This window comes from Entelurus aequoreus, linkage group LG01 (assembly GCF_033978785.1).
Source record: "Entelurus aequoreus isolate RoL-2023_Sb linkage group LG01, RoL_Eaeq_v1.1, whole genome shotgun sequence".
Taxonomy (NCBI): Eukaryota; Metazoa; Chordata; class Actinopteri; order Syngnathiformes; family Syngnathidae; genus Entelurus; species Entelurus aequoreus.
In genome coordinates, this window is record NC_084731.1 from 2,871,901 (window position 1) to 2,889,196 (window position 17,296).

The 17,296-nt window shown below is 45.0% G+C and overlaps 1 protein-coding gene across 1 annotated transcript; it reads left to right on the forward strand.

Annotated features, from left to right (window-relative positions):
• The first annotated feature begins 3,364 nt into the window (after positions 1–3,364).
• Positions 3,365–16,616, forward strand: LOC133652535 (sodium/hydrogen exchanger 2-like). Its single transcript, XM_062051430.1, has 13 exons — positions 3,365–3,730; positions 4,130–4,455; positions 7,572–7,709; positions 8,022–8,272; positions 11,183–11,400; positions 11,468–11,667; positions 11,730–11,819; positions 11,886–11,956; positions 12,039–12,206; positions 14,032–14,137; positions 14,217–14,333; positions 14,421–14,514; positions 15,667–16,616. Exons 1-13 carry the CDS (start codon positions 3,463–3,465, stop codon positions 16,011–16,013), a joined length of 2,394 nt encoding a protein of 797 aa, XP_061907414.1. The 5' UTR covers positions 3,365–3,462; the 3' UTR covers positions 16,014–16,616.
• Positions 16,617–17,296: the final 680 nt, after the last annotated feature.

Below are 17,296 nucleotides of genomic sequence, written 5' to 3' on the forward strand. Positions count from 1 at the left end.
CTTGTTAATATTGTTATTACTATTAACATAATGATCATTCTTGTTTAATAATAATAATTGCCAGTACTGTATTATTACTATCTACTTCACTGATTTGTTTTTATGAATACCTGTACAATATTTGTAGATACTGAACAGCTGTGTTGTTGTTGTGTTTTTGTTGTTGTCTCTCTCTGTCTTATTTTGTCTTTTTTCTATTTCCTCGTGTTTTGGTCCGGTTGCACCAAACACTAAAATCTGCAAAAGTTCGACTCCAGGTGTCGTTGAGGAGGGAGGGAGGTCAAAAACGTCCATCATAGAGGTGTCCTCGGGGGTGTTTTCAGAACAGCCTGGTCCTGTTTCCCCCACATCAAGGCCATTCGAGGGAGTCAAATTGTAGATTAGGATGTTTGTTTTCCGCAAGCAGACAAAACAATGACTTTTCTGTTCTATTCGTCCATGCTGGGTGCACTCAAATTCAATTCAATTTCCTTTTCAGCAAGCTTCTCCATGATGTGATCCATCTTGCGATTCAGTTTAGAAATCGCCACAGTCTGTGTTCCCACAGCCCTGCCCAAACCATCCATTGCGACGAACAGCCTTTGGGCTCCTTGAGTGGCTGCCATCGTCTTACGAATTTGACGATACACCAGAGCAATGCCCAGCCCAATCAGCAGATGCCCCGCAATCACGGTTCCAAATAGGTAGATGTCTTCCACGTCCTCGATGGAAAGGACTGAGAGGCACATGATTCTCCATTTATCTCAGGAATCTCTCACGTACCCCGCAGCAATGGTTCCATCAGAGCAGCCAGGCTCCCCCAAACCTCTTTTCATCGTCGAAAAGATTTTGTCAATTGCGTCGATAGTCCAGCTGATCATATCCATGTCTGATGTTTAGATTTGAGGACAGCGCAAGAAAGAGGCTTCAAAAAAGTTCAGACAAGACAAAAACAAAGAGAGTAAGCTGGGAAAAGAGCGGGAAAAAATGTGACCGCCCTCACCAGAAGCAAGACAGAAAGTAAGTAAAGTAAGTCTGCACAGCATGTCCGCCCTGAGATCGCTAGGTCGTGAGTTCAAACCCCAGCCGAGTCGTACCAAAGACTACAAAAATGGGAGCCATTACCTCCCTGCTTGGCACTCAGCATCAAGGGTTGGAATTGGGGGTTAAATTACCCAAAATGGCCACCGCTGCTGCTCACTGCTCCCCTCACCTCCCAGGGGGTGATCAAGGGTGATGGGTCAAATGCAGAGAATAATTTCGCCACACCTAGTGTGTGCGTGACTATCATTGGTACTTTAACTTGAACTAATATATGGTCATTTTGCTGTGATGAGGTGGCGACTTGTCCAGGGTGTACCCCGCCTTCCGCCCGAATGCAGCTGAGATAGGCTCCGGCATCCCCCGCGGCCCCAAAAGACTTAGACTTAGAACATCTTTATTGTCCCCGAGGGGCAATTTGATTTGCAGCAGTAGTGATTAAAAACGAGGTACAACAGTAAAAACGAGGTACAAACAGTAAAAACAAGGTACAAATACATAAAATACATACAACATACAAACCATCATGAAGGCATTGAGCGAAAAACAAAAAACATTTGTAAAACAATAAAAACTAATCATCACACGTCGCTTCCCACTAAAGTGACTGCATAGCAGCTAAGCTTGTTTAAGAAGCTCATTTATTAAGTCAACAGCTGAGGGAACAAAGGATCTTATGTATCTGTGGTTTTTGGCCTTTCTATTAGTAGGGGCGTACCTGCATCCTGAGGGCAAGAGTCTAAACTCTGAGAAGAGAGGGTGCTGAGGGTTGACCACAATGGCCTTTGCCTTCTGGATGACTCTGGCCTGATAGATCTGGTTCAGGGGGTTCAAGGTAGTGCCTATGGTCTTGATTATACCAACTAGTCTGTTTTTATTGGCCACACTGAGGTTACCAAACCAGGAAGTGATAGAATAAGTTAAAATAGACTCGATACAAGATGAATAGAACATCCTCATCAGTGTCCTATCAACCTGAAAGCCCCTCAGTCTCCTCAAGAAAAACAGCCTCTGATTGGCCTTCTTGCAAATACGGTCAGTGTTGGCATCAAAGGTCAATTTATTGTCTATAATTGTGCCTAGATACTTGTATTCACGGACTATCTCAACAGCGGAGCCATTAATGAGCATGGGTGCTTCGGCAGGGGGATCACGGCGAAATGTCAATGTACATCTCCTTCGTTTTATCACCTGCACGGGCTTCCTGTGCACCTAAGATGCGACTTTAAGGTTTTACTACTTACGTATAAAATACTACACGGTCAAGCTCCAGCCTATCTTGCCGATTGTATTGTACCATATGTCCCGGCAAGAAATCTGCGTTCAAAGAACTCCGGCTTATTAGTGATTCCCAGAGCCCAAAAAAAGTCTGCGGGCTATAGAGCGTTTTCTATTCGGGCTCCAATACTATGGAATGCCCTCCCGGTAAAAGTTAGAGATGCTACCTCAGTAGAAGCATTTAAGTCTCATCTTAAAACTCATTTGTATACTCTAGCCTTTAAATAGACTCCCTGTTTAGACCAGTTGATCTGCCGTTTCTTTTCTTTTCTTTTCTACTCTGCTCCGGGGTGGACCGCTAGCCTGTTCATCAGATGGGGACATCTCTACGCTGCTGACCCGTCTCCACTCGGGATGGTTCCTGCTTGCCCCACTATGGACTGGACTCTCGCTGATGTGTTGGACTTTCACAATATTATTGCTTTCGGTCTCCCCTAGAGGGGGGGGGGGGTTACCCACATATGCGGTCCTCTCCAAGGTTTCTCATAGTCATTCACATTGACGTCCCACTGGGGTGAGTTTTCCTTGCCCGTATGTGGGCTCTGTACCGAGGATGTCGTTGTGGCTTGTACAGCCCTTTGAGACACTTGTGATTTAGGGCTATATAAATAAACATTGATTGATTGATTGATTGATTAAGCTCCAGGTACAAATCATTGCACCATTTGATGAAGTTCAAAAGGGACAAGCGGTAGAAAATGGATGGATGGATGGATGGTAATTTTGATGAATGGTTGCCCATGTGGCTGGACAGGACAGATTAAAAACAAAACAAAAAAAACAATTTGTCATATTTTATATATGTTTCTTATGTTTATGCTAATATTTGATGTATTCTTATTTTTCTAAGTCTGATACTAATGCTATTCCTTTCAAAAATGATTTTCTCTGTTTTGGGGGTACTTTGGCTCCAAAAGAAAAAAAAATTCCCAATTTAAGACGTGCTTGAACATTCCAGCCACTGCACGCTAACAATGTCATGTCTTTTACCTTTGCCCCACCCAATGGGCAAGGCACACGTGACAAGCAGGTTGAACAAGACCAGACGCTCACTGGGAATGCAACCACAACACGAAGAGACTGGAAGTATCGGAACATTTTCATGTCTACACTCCTGGCAGAGGTCGGAGGCTTTTGGTGTGTGATCGGCGTGGAGCTGTGAGAATGTGTGCCTCGGTTCTGTCCGTCAGACTTTGGGTGTGCGCGCTCCTGCTTTTGTCACTCTGCTGCATTGGAGGAAAATGTGAAATTCAACCGTCGGAACCTTCAGCAGCAACCGACATCAAACCTTTTCAACATGACATCGATGAACCCCAGGCCTTCCCTGATGAGGAGCGGGCCAGACTTCCTGTGTTTACAATGGACTATCCTCGGGTACAAGTCCCCATTGAGTTCACATTGTGGGTGCTGCTGGCTTCCTTTGCCAAAATTGGTACGTTTTATACCAAATCATCAGCTTTACCACATCAACCTTCATACTTTAGTTGAGTCTTTATATGAAGGGACAATGCACAGAAACATGAAGCTCAAAGACAGATATGTTCTGTACCAGATTATAGCTAAATAGCTCATTTCCATTACATCTGTCATCATTTGTAAAAAAAAACATGATTTTAACAGACACACCTCACAATTTACAACAAAAATGCTCTCATGGATAAATATAATACACACTAAGTTGATGTGTCAATCATAGTGGCCACCTTATTGACCGTGTGAGCAGCTTTGATTGCCCCATAGCCACTTTTTAACTTCAATTGTGAATGAAGAGTCATCTGTTAGACTTTTCAAGTTTGTTGTTTGTTTACTGTTTCATCCCGCCATTTTCCAGGTTTTCACATTTACAAAAATATCACGATCTGGATCCCGGAATCTTGTTTGCTGATTTCCATTGGCCTCATCGTCGGCGCCATCATGCACTCAGTGAAAGAGGAACCGCCAGCCGTGCTGACCTCCGATGTCTTCTTTCTCTACATGCTCCCGCTCATCGTCCTGGAAAATGGCTACTTCATGCCCACCAGGCCCTTTTTTGAGAACGTCGGCACGGTGCTGTGGTACGCAGTGGTGGGGACTCTGTGGAACAGCATTGGAATCGGGCTCTCACTCTACGCCATTTGTCAAATTGAGGTCTTTGGTGTCCAAGATATCAACCTGCAGGTTAGTGACCAGGACAGGAAAGAGCAAGTGAATACAGTTTTGATATGGTTACAGAGTGTATCGTTTTTCTAGCCTCTCATTGCCATTTCCAGGGACAACATTAGGTTACAACATTAGGTGGTTTGAATGGATTAGACCAGACCTGGGCAAATTAAGGCCCGGGAGCCACACGCGGCCCGTTAAGCTTTTCAGTCTGGCCTGCCGGACATTCCCAAATAATATTTTTTTAGATCTTTAAGATGTAAAGTGTAGCTGCCATTATGATGTGCAGTCATGTTTTCTAATGACCGTAAGTCTTGAACTATACATAGTATTTCAATGGTTGGAATCTGTGCTTATGGATGATATACCAGTTACTATGGTAATCTAATTAGTTACTATGGTCATCTATTTAGTTACTATGATAATCTACGTCACAGCAGCTCAGACGAGGCACCAAGCAGTGTGGGCGGGAAGCGTTTCCACAGACGCGGAATGAGCTTTTCACAACAAAGTTCTACAGCTTAGTGATATATCAGATTGTAGGCGGGTTTATTTTGTAGCCTTCGCGTTCATATTTCACAGTTTGTTGCATTTTTGTTGCGTTTCACTTGATTGTAAAATATGTCGATCGAAAGGGGGTGTGACATTCATATTTTGTCAATATTCAATGTTTTATCGTTCATAGAAAAATGAAAAATTCCATTACGTTTTTTAAGGCGGTCTGTCATAACGTTTTTAGCATTCAATCAGACATTATTGTGAAGTTTTGTATTAGTGTCCCTAAAAATAGATATACTGGCCCCCAGACACATTTCTCTCTCTAAATGTGGCCCCCGGGTCAAAACAATTGCCCAGGCCTGGCCTACACCATATGATGCGGGCAGCGCATGGCGACAGACTTTGATGGCTACTCCGATGATTTGCCACAAAAATGTAAACGTTGATCATCTAGTCTTCATCATAATTAGTGTGTGACGATGACACCCTGAGGCTCTGCATACTGATGTCACTATCTGAATTAGTAAAAGTTGCAACAGGAAATGATGAAAAAGTTAACTTCGGGTTTGTGCGAGTAAGTGAAGTGGGCAAGGGAGCAGTTTTAATTTGCGTTCATTTTTTTGATCTGCATTCTTTATTGTTTTCTCTACTAATTAGAAAGGGGTGACACCTGAACACAGGAAGTAAACAAACAGAATACACACACATACATTACTGTAAGTGTCAACATGTTAAACATACGGTTGGGGACAGCGTGGGGCGGTTGGGAGAGTGGCCGTGCTAGCAACCTGAGGGTTCCTGGTTCAATCCCCACCTTCTACCAACCTCGTCACGTTCGTTGTGTCCTTGAGCAAGACACTTCACCCTTGCTCCTGATAGGTGGTGGTTAGGGCCTTGCATGGCAGCTCCCGCCATCAGTGTGTGAATGTGTGTGTGAATGGGTGAATGCCCCGCTGCCTTGTGGGTTAGTCTGGGAAGACAAAAGGCTAGGGGAGCACACCCTGAGAGAAAAGCAAGTGCTGGTAGGTGCACCATAGGCGGTCCTCCGACAGACCGGAGCTCCGGCAGCCTCCTGCAGCTGTGAGGAGGTGCCGGTCGTCCTGGGTTTCCCTTGCCATCGGATACAGCTCCCCACAGCCAAGAAGTGACGTTGGAGTCTGTGTGTCTCCCTTGTCGAAAAAGACCTCAACGGTGGAGTGGGCGGATGATGGTTCAATCAATCAATCAATCAATGTTTATTTATATAGCCCTAAATCACAAGTGTCTCAAAGGGCTGCACAAGCCACAACGACATCCTCGGTACAGAGCCCACATACGGGCAAGGAAAAACTCACCCCAGTGGGACGTCGGTGAATGACTATGAGAAACCTTGGAGAGGACCGCATATGTGGGTAACCCCCCCCTCTAGGGGAGAACGAAAGCAATGGATGTCGAGTGGGTCTGACATAATATTGTGAAAGTCCAGTCCACAGTGGATCCAACACATCAGCGAGAGTCCAGTCCACAGCGGGGCCAGCAGGAAACCATCCCGAGCGGAGACAGGTCAGCAGCGCAGAGGTGTCCCCAACCGATGCACAGGCTAGTGGTCCACCCGGGGTCCCGACTCTGGACAGCCAGCACTTCATCCATGGCCACCGGACCTATGCAACTCCCCCTCGCAAGAGACAGGGGAGAAGAGGAGAGAAGAAAAGAAACGGCAGATCAACTGGTCTAAAAAAGGGGGGTCTATTTAAAGGCTAGATTATACAAATGAGTTTTAAGATGGGACTTAAATGTTTCTACTGAGGTAGCATCTCTAACTGTTACCGGGAGGGCATTCCAGAGTACTGGAGCCCGAATAGAAAACGCTCTATAGCCCGCAGACTTTTTTTTGGCTCTGGGAATCACTAATAAGCCGGAGTTCTTTGAACGCAGATTTCTTGTCGGGACATATGGTACAATACAATCGGCGAGATAGGCTGGAGCTAAACCGTGTAGTATTTTATACGTAAGTAGTAAAACCTTAAAGTCGCATCTTAAGTGCACAGGAAGCCCGTGCAGGTGAGCCAGTATAGGCATAATATGATCAAACTTTCTTGTTTTTGTCAAAAGTCTTGCAGCTGCATTTTGTACCAACTGTAATCTTTTAATGCTAGACATAGGGAGACCCGAAAATAATACGTTACAGTAATCGAGACGAGACGTAACAAACGCATGAATAATGATCTCAGCGTCGCTAGTGGACAAGATGGAACGAATTTTAGCGATATTACGGAGATGAAAGAAGGTCGTTGCAGAGAAGCTCCACAATGGTCACAAAGGCGGAAGAAGGCTGCAGCAAAGATGGGCCCCAATTGTCTTGGTCTCCATGCCATTGGACCCTGGCCTTCTCTTTGCCAAGGAAAGTGTGGTGGCTGTCTGTGCACCAGTCTCCCCACTTTAAAAGATTCCACGCACAGGCGTTCTCCTGAAGGACCCACCAACAGGAGGACAATCATACTCCTTTCGAGTGATCGCCGATGAATGGGTGAATGTGGAAATAAAAGCTTTGAGTACCTTAAAGGTGGAAAAGCACTATACAAGTATAACCCATTTACCATTACTCCTTTTCGGACATGTGCAAGTGTCCTGGTGTGATGTTCTTTTACTCGTTCCAGGAGAACTTGTTGTTTGCGTCGATCATATCGGCCGTGGATCCCGTGGCGGTGCTCAACGTGTTTGACGACGTCGGCGTGAACGAGCAGACTCACATCGTCATCTTTGGCGAGGGGCTGTTCAACGACGCCGTCACCGTGGTGAGCGGCAGCGATGCTTTTATTGTCACGGACAGAGACGGTCACCACGCATTCTTACCGTCCTCTGTCCGGTCTTACCAGTTCCAGTTTTGGCTCTCGCCAAGTTTCGCTCAAAAAGCTTCCCACTAACTATTGCTGATTGATCTAATCTTGTCTCTCACATCTAATCATGTCTCTCACATCTAATCATGTGACAGCAGATTCTTGGCACTATTTGACTTGCAAAACTTGCTTGACGGCTCATCTGTGAACTGTTTGTGTAAACTCATGCGGTTTCAACGCAACTGCTGATTCATCTTGTTCTTCTTGCAGGTACTCTATAGCATGTTTTCCTTTGTGGCGGACATGTCCGCCGTGGAATCAACCGACGTGCTTCTGGGCGGGGCCCGGTTCTTCGTGGTAGGGGCCGGGGGTTTCCTTTTCGGCCTCGTGTTTGGCTTCGCTGCAGCCTTCACCACACGTTTCACCCACAACGCCCGCCAGATCGAGCCGCTCTTCGTCTTCATGTTCAGCTACTTGGCATACCTGATCGCCGAGCTCTTCGCCATTTCCAGTGTTCTCGCGTAAGTGGAACAAGCACGCCGTAGTCATGTACCTGCTGCAGGCATCCATATTACTTGAAAACAGATTGGACATCAAGCATCCTCAATTAGGATGTTACCTACAACTTATGTTCCTCATATAGTCCCATTGAGTTTGCTACAGAACATAAAAAAGTCAGAAACAACAAGGTATGAAATCTAGATTCTTGAGGCCTGACGCAACATGTCAAACTCGCTATGCACCTCTCAAGGAAGAGAAAGTTCAAAGTGTTGATGAAACAGAACAACATCCCCTTGGTTGAATACACTTGCAAAAAACCACAAATTTCTCCATCCAAAATCCTGATCATATCGTTGTGTGTGTATTTATTATGGGCCTGCTGCAATGCGCCATGAATGGGCGCTTGCAATTATTGCTCAACTTTTATTATAGTTCCGCACGTTTCTCTTACGCTGAATACGCGACAAACCGGCCAATGAACCCCCACATATGTTATACCTAGGGATGATGTTTGATAAGAAATTATCGAGTTCGAGCCCATTATCGAATCCTCTTATCGAACCGATTCCTTATCGATTCTCTTATCAAATCCAGATAGGTTGTTGTATATGGAAAAAAACACAATATTTGGTTTAACAAAAGCTCACTTTTATATATATTTTTTATTTATATTTTTATACACTATTCCTTATCTAAAATGTGTAAAATTCTGATGTTTAGCCAAGCACCAGTTGAATCGTTTTCAATGGGTGACGTCTATTGTCCATACAAATGTTTTGAGTTATGAGCTCCATCAGAGAACCCATTAAGCTCGTAAGTTGAGGTACCTCTGCATAAAATATCGCATACAAAAGAAGAATGAAAAGAGAAATATACACAAACGGAAGAAAACCATGTCAACAAACTGCCGTAGTTTTTCAATTCAACGGGGCGGTATAGCTCGGTTGGTAGAGCGGCCGTGCCAGTAACTTGAGGATTCCAGGTTCGATCCCCGCTTCCGCCATCCTAGTCACTGCCGTTGTGTCTTTGGGCAAGACACTTTGCCCACCTTCTCCCAGTGCCACCCACACTGGTTTAAATGTAACTTAGATATTGGGTTTCATAATAATAATAATGGATTCGATTTATATCGCGCTTTTCTATTGTTAGATACTCAAAGCGCTCACAGAGAAGTGGGAACCCATCATTCATTCACACCTGGTGGTGGTAAGCTACATTTGTAGCCACAGCTGCCCTGGGGTAGACTGACGGAAGCGAGGCTGCCAGTTTGCGCCTACGGCCCCTCCGACCACCACCTACCATTCATTCATCATTCATTTCACCGGTGTGAGCGGCACCGGGGGCAAAGGGTGAAGTGTCCTGCCCAAGGACACAACGGCAGCGTTTTTGGATGGTAAGAGGCGGGGAGCGAACCTGCAACCCTCAGGTTTCTGGCACGGTTGCTCTACCCACTACGCCACGCCGTCCCTTCACTATGTTAAAGTGCTTTAAGTCACTAGAGAAAAGCTGTCAGGTTCAAACACTGATGACATCTATTAAACAAGACAAGAGGCAAAGAATTAAACAGAGACATAATTCAATTTGGACTCAATATTGAGGAGAGTCGTCTGTACACTGTACCCTTTACAGTATCTCAGCACGCTCTGCCAAAAGATTGCACACCTCCTTCTTTTATTTTGGACCCTCCCCGACCACATGGCCACCGCTGTTTCCAAAGGACAAAGGTCGCAAAAAGTTCACAGAAAAGGTCGTAAACAATTCACAGAAAAGATCAGTTCAAAAACAGTTCGTAAAATAGTTCCAAAAGAGGTCCATAAAATAGTTCAAAAAGACGTTCGTAAACCAGTTGAAAAAGGAGGTTCAAAAAGAGGTTGTCTGGAAATTGGGCAGATCCATTCTTCTCTCCGCTTTGAAGTCCTTGGGTTAGAACAATATTTTTCTGTTGATTACCATACATGAAAGAACACAGGAACACCTTCATCTTGCTTCCCCCCCCTACACAGTGGAGTTTTACGAGCCTTACTCTTGGTAGGTTTCAAAGACAGCTTTTGTCTTCTCACCAGACCCTCAATGTAACACAAAGTTTTTGTGATAATTTAGAAACAATTATTCTAACAAAAGCGCTATATAAATATAATTCACTTCAATTCCATTATCACCAACCGTTCTGCTACGTCTCTGGCCAAAGTGACGAGGGAAGCAATGGCTAGTTTCTATTAGGACTTTGATTATGTCGACAATCGCTTATGTAGTAAGTAAGCCAGTCGGAAGGGTGTCAACCGGTTGAGTCTCATTGCTCCATCCCAACCACTAATTGAGTCTCATTGCTCCACCCCAACCACTAATTGAGTCTCAATGCTTCACCCCAACCACTAATTGAGTCTCAATGCTCCACCCCAACCACTAATTGAGTCTCAATGCTTCACCCCAATCACTAATTGAGTCTCATTGCTCCACCCCAACCACTAATTGAGTCTCATTGCTCCACCCCAATGCTTCACCCCAATCACTAATTGAGTCTCAATGCTCCACCCCAACCACTAATTGAGTCTCATTGCTCCACCGCAAACACTAATTGAGTCTCAATGCTCCACCCCAACCACTAATTGAGTCTCAATGCTCCACCCCAACCACTAATTGAGTCTCATTGCTCCACCCCAACCACTAATTGAGTCTAAATGCTCCACCCCAACCACTAATTGAGTCTCAATGCTCCACCCCAACCACCAGACCAACCTGCCTACAAACAGAGCAGAAGACAGGAAACGGCAGACAGAAACCGAATGTTTGTTGGGATGAAGTCCATGACAAAACGAAGCCTTAGACTCGGCATAGCTTTTATCTTTGTAAAGGCATGAATTTTGGTACAGATAATTGTGAGTATTTGCTGCTGTGAGTCACGTATGTCCTACTTTATATCCTACTTTCAGGATTATTACATGTGCTATAACCATGAAGTACTATGTAGAGGAGAACGTCTCCCAGAGGTCCTGCACTACTATCCGCCACGTGGTCAAGATGTTGGCCACCATCTCAGAAACTCTTATCTTCTTCTTCCTGGGCGTCGTGACCATTACGACGGAACATGAGTGGAACTGGGCCTACATCCTGTTCACCCTCCTATTCGCCCTGCTCTGGAGAGGAATCGGTGAGTGCGGGCGGAAACGCCAGCGCAGGCACATCAGACTTGGATTTGAGCATCTTCTGTCCCGCAGGCATTCTGGTTCTGTCTCAGATCGTCAACCCACTCCGGACGATCCAATTCACCTTCAAGGACCAGTTCGGTCTGGCCTACGGAGGCGTGCGCGGGGCCATCTGCTTTGCTCTGGTCTTCACCATGCCCGACAGCATCAACAGGAAGAACTTGTTTGTCACCGCTTCCATCGCCGTCATCATATTCACCGTGTTCATACAGGTGCGGTCGTCTTGTACCTCGACCCTACAACTACATCATGTACATGTTTTTCTAATTGGCAGGGGATCAGCATTCGTCCCATCATAGAATATATGAATATCAGACGGACCAACAAGGACTCAAGCACCATCAATGTAGAAATACACAACAGAGTAAGAACATGCTGGTAGTTGATCATCTATTCTGATTGCTCTGATACTGACAGTGATTTCGCTAAGGTGATGGAGCACATTGTTTGTGGCATTGAGGACCTGTGTGGGCAATGGAGCCATTACTACTGGAAAGACAAGTAGGGCTGCAGAAATACACGATTGCAATCTTTTCAGTCATAAAAAATTGATCGATTCCTTGTGCTTTTGTCCGTGTCTCAGGTTTAAAAAATTTAACGATCGCTTTCTGAGGCGCATCCTGCTTCGAGACAACAGGGCAGAGTCCAGTATTGTGTCTCTGTACAAAAAACTGGAGCTGCAGACAGCCATTGATTTGCTGGACACATCAGTGGGCGACCTGAGTGCGGCACCGTCCATCGTTTCCCTGTAGTAAGTAGATGCTATTGTCAATGCACAAACTCAGTCTCGTGTTATCAGGTCCATATTAGTCAGATGAAATATTTGACTATTTAAATACCTTTCCCATTAATTATTCATCATCTGTATTTCCTGCCGAGCCACAAATAGATTGGAGGCTCATAAATAAATTATAGTAGGACTGTCAGGTTCAAACAACGATGACATCTATTAAACAGACAAGAAGCAAGGAATCAAACAGAGACAGGATTCAATTTGGCTCATGAGGAGAAACGTCTGTGCTGTACTTTTGGACAGTCTTCCACAATGCTCTGAAGAAATGGTTGCAGGCATCCTCTTTTATTTGGACTTTCCCTGATTACATAGCAACAGCTGTTTCTAAGGGGAGAGGGGGTCGTAAAAAGCTCTTGCACTCGGTCACAATGGATGGTGGAGGGTGTGTCAGTCCATCGCCAGTCAGGCATGAATAAAAATAGACCTAAAAATGATCGATCATCAGTCTTCAGTCAGACGTCACTTTGGTCTCTTGATTGACATTTACGGCACCCGAGGATCTTGTGAGATGAAGCTGGCTGCTGCCAGATCATTATTAAGAAAAAACGACCGACAGGAAGGCCAGAAACACTTTTTATTTAAACCGTACCTGCCGTCAAAACTCTAAAGACCGACCGCACAGTTCCTGTCTTCACAATAAAATCCCTGCTCCATCCCGCCTGCGCTAACAAAATAAGAGTCTCAGAAAGCTAGCGCGCACAAGCTAGCCAGCTACGGGGTTTGCCGCCAATGTATTTCTTGTAAAGTGTATAAAAAGGAGTATGGAAGCTGGACAAACTTTCATGTGGTATTGGACAGAAAGGAGGACTTTTTTTCTCCTCCATTTGAAAATGTGGAGGTTATCATCACTAACTGTCTGATTCCTATCAATGCAAGTCATCACAATCATACCAACTTATATTCTTGTCTTCATGAAAGAAAGCAATGTTAAACATGCTTGTATTATCTTTAAACACCTTTAACTTGTTAACATCTCTTTCATAAATAAATCAATATAAATGATATATATGAATGAGGTAGATCCCTTCGTCTTGGTCAATTGAAAAGTAGCTGGCTTGCAGAAAAGGTGTGGAAGGAAACGCTGCAACCTTTGCAACAACTTTCTGAAAAAAGCCGCCACGAATTCAGACATTTTAGATCGCAACAATCCCCAAAAAATCCAACAAAACCCTGTAGGCACTGATACGGGCTTAATAACAGATTTCAATAATATATGAGTGTTCAAAGTGCAGCCTGGGCTCCACATGTGGCCTGCAGGTCCTTTTTTACTGGCCTATCCCGCAAAGATAATTACGTATGACAAGTTCAACAATGGGGTAGCACGGTGGAACAGGGGTTAGTGCATGTACGAAGGTCCTGAGTAGTCCTGAGTTCAATCCCGGGCTCAGGATCTTTCTGTGTGGAGTTTGCATGTTCTCCCCGTGGGTTCCCTCCGGGTACTCCGGCTTCCTCCCACCTCCAAAAACATGCACCTGGGGATAGGCCCCTCCCACCTCCAAAGACATGCACCTGGGGATAGGCCCCTCCCACTTCCAAAGACATGCACCTGGGGATAGGTTGATTGGCAACACTAAATGGTCCCTAGTGTGTGAATGTTATCTGTCTATCTGTGTTGGCCCTGTGATGAGGTGGTGACTTGTCCAGGGTGTACCCCGCCTACCGCCCGAATGCAGCTGAGATAGGCTCCAGCACCCCCCGCCACCCCAAAAGGGACAAGCGGTAGAAAATGGATGTATGAACTTCAACAATGAGTAACTCAGTGGCTGTTCATTGTCCTGTCCAGCGACGAGAAGAAGGGAGCGTCTCGACCTAAGAAGAAGTTCCTGGCTGCAGACGTCAGTAGGATGCATGACATCCTGGCCAAGAACATGTACAGAATCAGAGAGAAGGTAAGAGAAGTCTTCTCCAGTGACGGGAACGTCCCACAAACATATTAATGACGTACCAGCACACCTGCTTGATGCGCAGACGATGGCTTACACCAACAAATCCAACTTGCCTGAAAATAGCCGAGCCAGGGAGATTTTAATTCGCCGACATGCGAGCATCAGACGCAGCCTGCGATCTGAGAGTTTACGTGAAATGGTGGGTTGGTTTTCTACAGTTTACCTTTCCCACAAACATAGAAGACAACAGTCCTGCTTGAAACCGCCCTTATTCTTTCTCACACAGGCCGTTCAAAATGTGTCCAAATCCCAGAAGTACTTTTCCCTGCCGCCCGGAGTCGATCCAGAGGTTGCTTTTCCTCTCAGAAGACGAAGTCATGGTACGATTGTGACGATCTGTCACTTCATTTCTGTTTGTTTTCCTTGTTTTTGTATTTACTTCTGTTGCGTCGGACCAGTTTTTCCTCCAAGGGAATCTAAGTTACTGGTCAATCCCAAGTTCTTTTGATGACATATATGCTGAGTAAGAAGAACCATCAAAACAGAATTGGAATATTTTCTAGTTTATTCCAAAGCTTTGTAGTGGTTAGAGTGTCCGCCCTGAGATCGGTAGGTTGGAGTTCAAATCCCAGCCGAGTCATACCAAAGACTATAAAAATGGGACCCATTATCTCCCTGCTTGGCACTCAGCATCAAGGGTTGGAGTTGGGGGTTAAATCACCAAAATGATTCCCGGGTGCGGCGCCGCTGCTGCCCACTGCTCCCCAAGGGGATGGGTCAAATGCAGAGGACAAATTTCACCACATCTAGTGTGTGTGTGACAATCATTGGTACTTTAATCTTAATCTTTAATCTTTGGGAGACCAACTTAATTAATACATTCGTATCGGCTGCTCTAGTTGATCTGGCATTCAAACAGAAAGAGACTACTTCTTGAATCCGCAAACAGCCCCCACCCTCTCCAGAAAGGAATACAGGCTCATTGTTCTACTACAGATAAGATATAAGGGAGTACTCCAACTCCTACATTCCAAGTCTTCAAGGTAACACACACAGTTTACTTGCGGACATAAAATGAAAAGATAGAAAGAGTACAAATGGAAAAACACTAGCTGCTTCAAACATGACTATGAATAAAGAAATAACCCTTAAACATATATATGCATTCTCCACACTTCCTATCAGTGCTCTTATTTTGGTTTCCACTTCCTGCTTGTTCCGCTGAGCACTGTTCGTTTACTCACCTGCCGTTGGTCCACACCTGCGGCCAATCAACATGTATCCTATTTATGCTTTGTCTCGAGCACTCCTCAGTGCTCGAAGATCACTTTATGTTGGAACTGGTTCATGCAAGACTGCTTTCTCCTCTGTTGATGATAATTAAAAACATCTTGCCTGCTCATCGTCCTCCTGGTTCTTGCATCTTGGGGTCACCAAAACGGCAGCCGTGCGAGTTCCTAACAACGATCACAAATCTGGCATCGTGGTGTAATTGTTCTTTACTCACCTAGTTAATGTACCTCTTGTGTCAGGTGGGGTGTCGCCAAGATCCTCATCCCGCTGGTTGACCTCAGTGAGGAAGCTGAAGACCGTCACAGAAGCAGGAAGCAGAGCGGGTCGTCCTGCTGGCTCACCTGAGGTGGTTGTGGTGGACGAGCGACGCCCTTATCCGGAGAAAAAGACACTGGTTGCAGCCCCGCGGAGGCGCACCTTCGAGGGGACCCCAAGGGATCCAGAAGATGGGGAGGAATCTGTAGCTCCTCCCCCGTTACCTGCGCCTCCTGGCTGGATGCCTGACAACCAGAATGTCCGGAAGAATGGAGCTGGAGACCCGCTACTTGGGAAGTTGTCACATGGCTCGCAAGGCTCTGGGACGTGAAATGTCAAGAAAAAGGTTGAGCGAGGACTTGTGAAAAGGGCTGTCAGAAACATGTTAATGACAGTGATTCAGGCCTTGACTTTTAACAACACTCAGTAAAGGTTTGGGAACTGAGGAGACACATTTTTGAAGCTTTTCAGGTGGAATTCTTTCCCATTCTTGCTTGATGTACAGCTTAAGTTGTTCAACAGTCTCCCTTCTCATATTTTAGCCTTCGTATTGCACCACACATTTTCAATGGGAGACAGGTCTGGTCTTGCTGAAATAAGCAGGGGCGTCCATGATAACGTTGCTTGGATGGCAACGTATGTTGCTCCAAAACCTGTATGTACCTTTCAGCATTAATGGTGCCTTCACAGATGTGTAAGTTACCCATGTCTTGGGCACTAATACACCCCCATACCATCACACATGCTAGCTTTTGAACTGTCCACCTATAACAATCCGGAAGGTTATTTTATTTTCTCTCACTATTATGTTAGATCCACTATGGACTGGACTCTCACTATTATGTTAGATCCACTATGGACTGGACTCTCACTATTATGCTAGATCCACTATGGACCGGACTCTCACTATTATGCTAGATCCACTATGGACCGGACTCTCACACTATTATGTTAGATCCACTATGGACTGAACTCTCACACTATTATGTTAGATCCACTATGGACTGGACTCTCACTATTATGTTAGATCCACTATGGACTGGACTCTCACACTATTATGTTAGATCCACTATGGACTGAACTCTCACACTATTATGTTAGATCCACTATGGACTGGACTCTCACTATTATGTTAGATCCACTATGGACTGGACTCTCACTATTATGTTAGATCCACTATGGACTGGACTCTCACACTATTATGTTAGATCCACTATGGACTGAACTCTCACACTATTATGTTAGATCCACTATGGACTGGACTCTCACACTATTATGTTAGATCCACTATGGACTGGACTCTCACTATTATGTTAGATCCACTATGGACTGGACTCTCACACTATTATGTTAGATCCACTATGGACTGAACTCTCACTCTTATGCTAGATCCACTATGGACTGGACTCTCACTATTATGTTAGATCCACTATGGACTGGACTCTCAAACTATTATGTTAGATCCACTATGGACTGGACTCTCACTATTATGTTAGATCCACTATGGACTGGACTCTCACACTATTATGTTAGATCCACTATGGACTGAACTCTCACTCTTATGCTAGATCCACTATGGACTGGACTCTCACTATTATGTTAGATCCACTATGG

What these genes read in the sequence shown, in the direction of transcription:
- LOC133652535 (XM_062051430.1), top strand. Translation starts at nt 3,463, where the DNA reads ATGTGTGCCTCGGTTCTGTCCGTCAGACTTTGGGTGTGCGCGCTCCTG. An exon ending in TCCAAGATATCAACCTGCAG is followed by an intron (nt 4,456 to 7,571) that starts GTTAGTGACCAG and finishes TACTCGTTCCAG; the next exon opens with GAGAACTTGTTGTTTGCGTC. An exon ending in ATGTAGAAATACACAACAGA is followed by an intron (nt 11,820 to 11,885) that starts GTAAGAACATGC and finishes GATTTCGCTAAG; the next exon opens with GTGATGGAGCACATTGTTTG.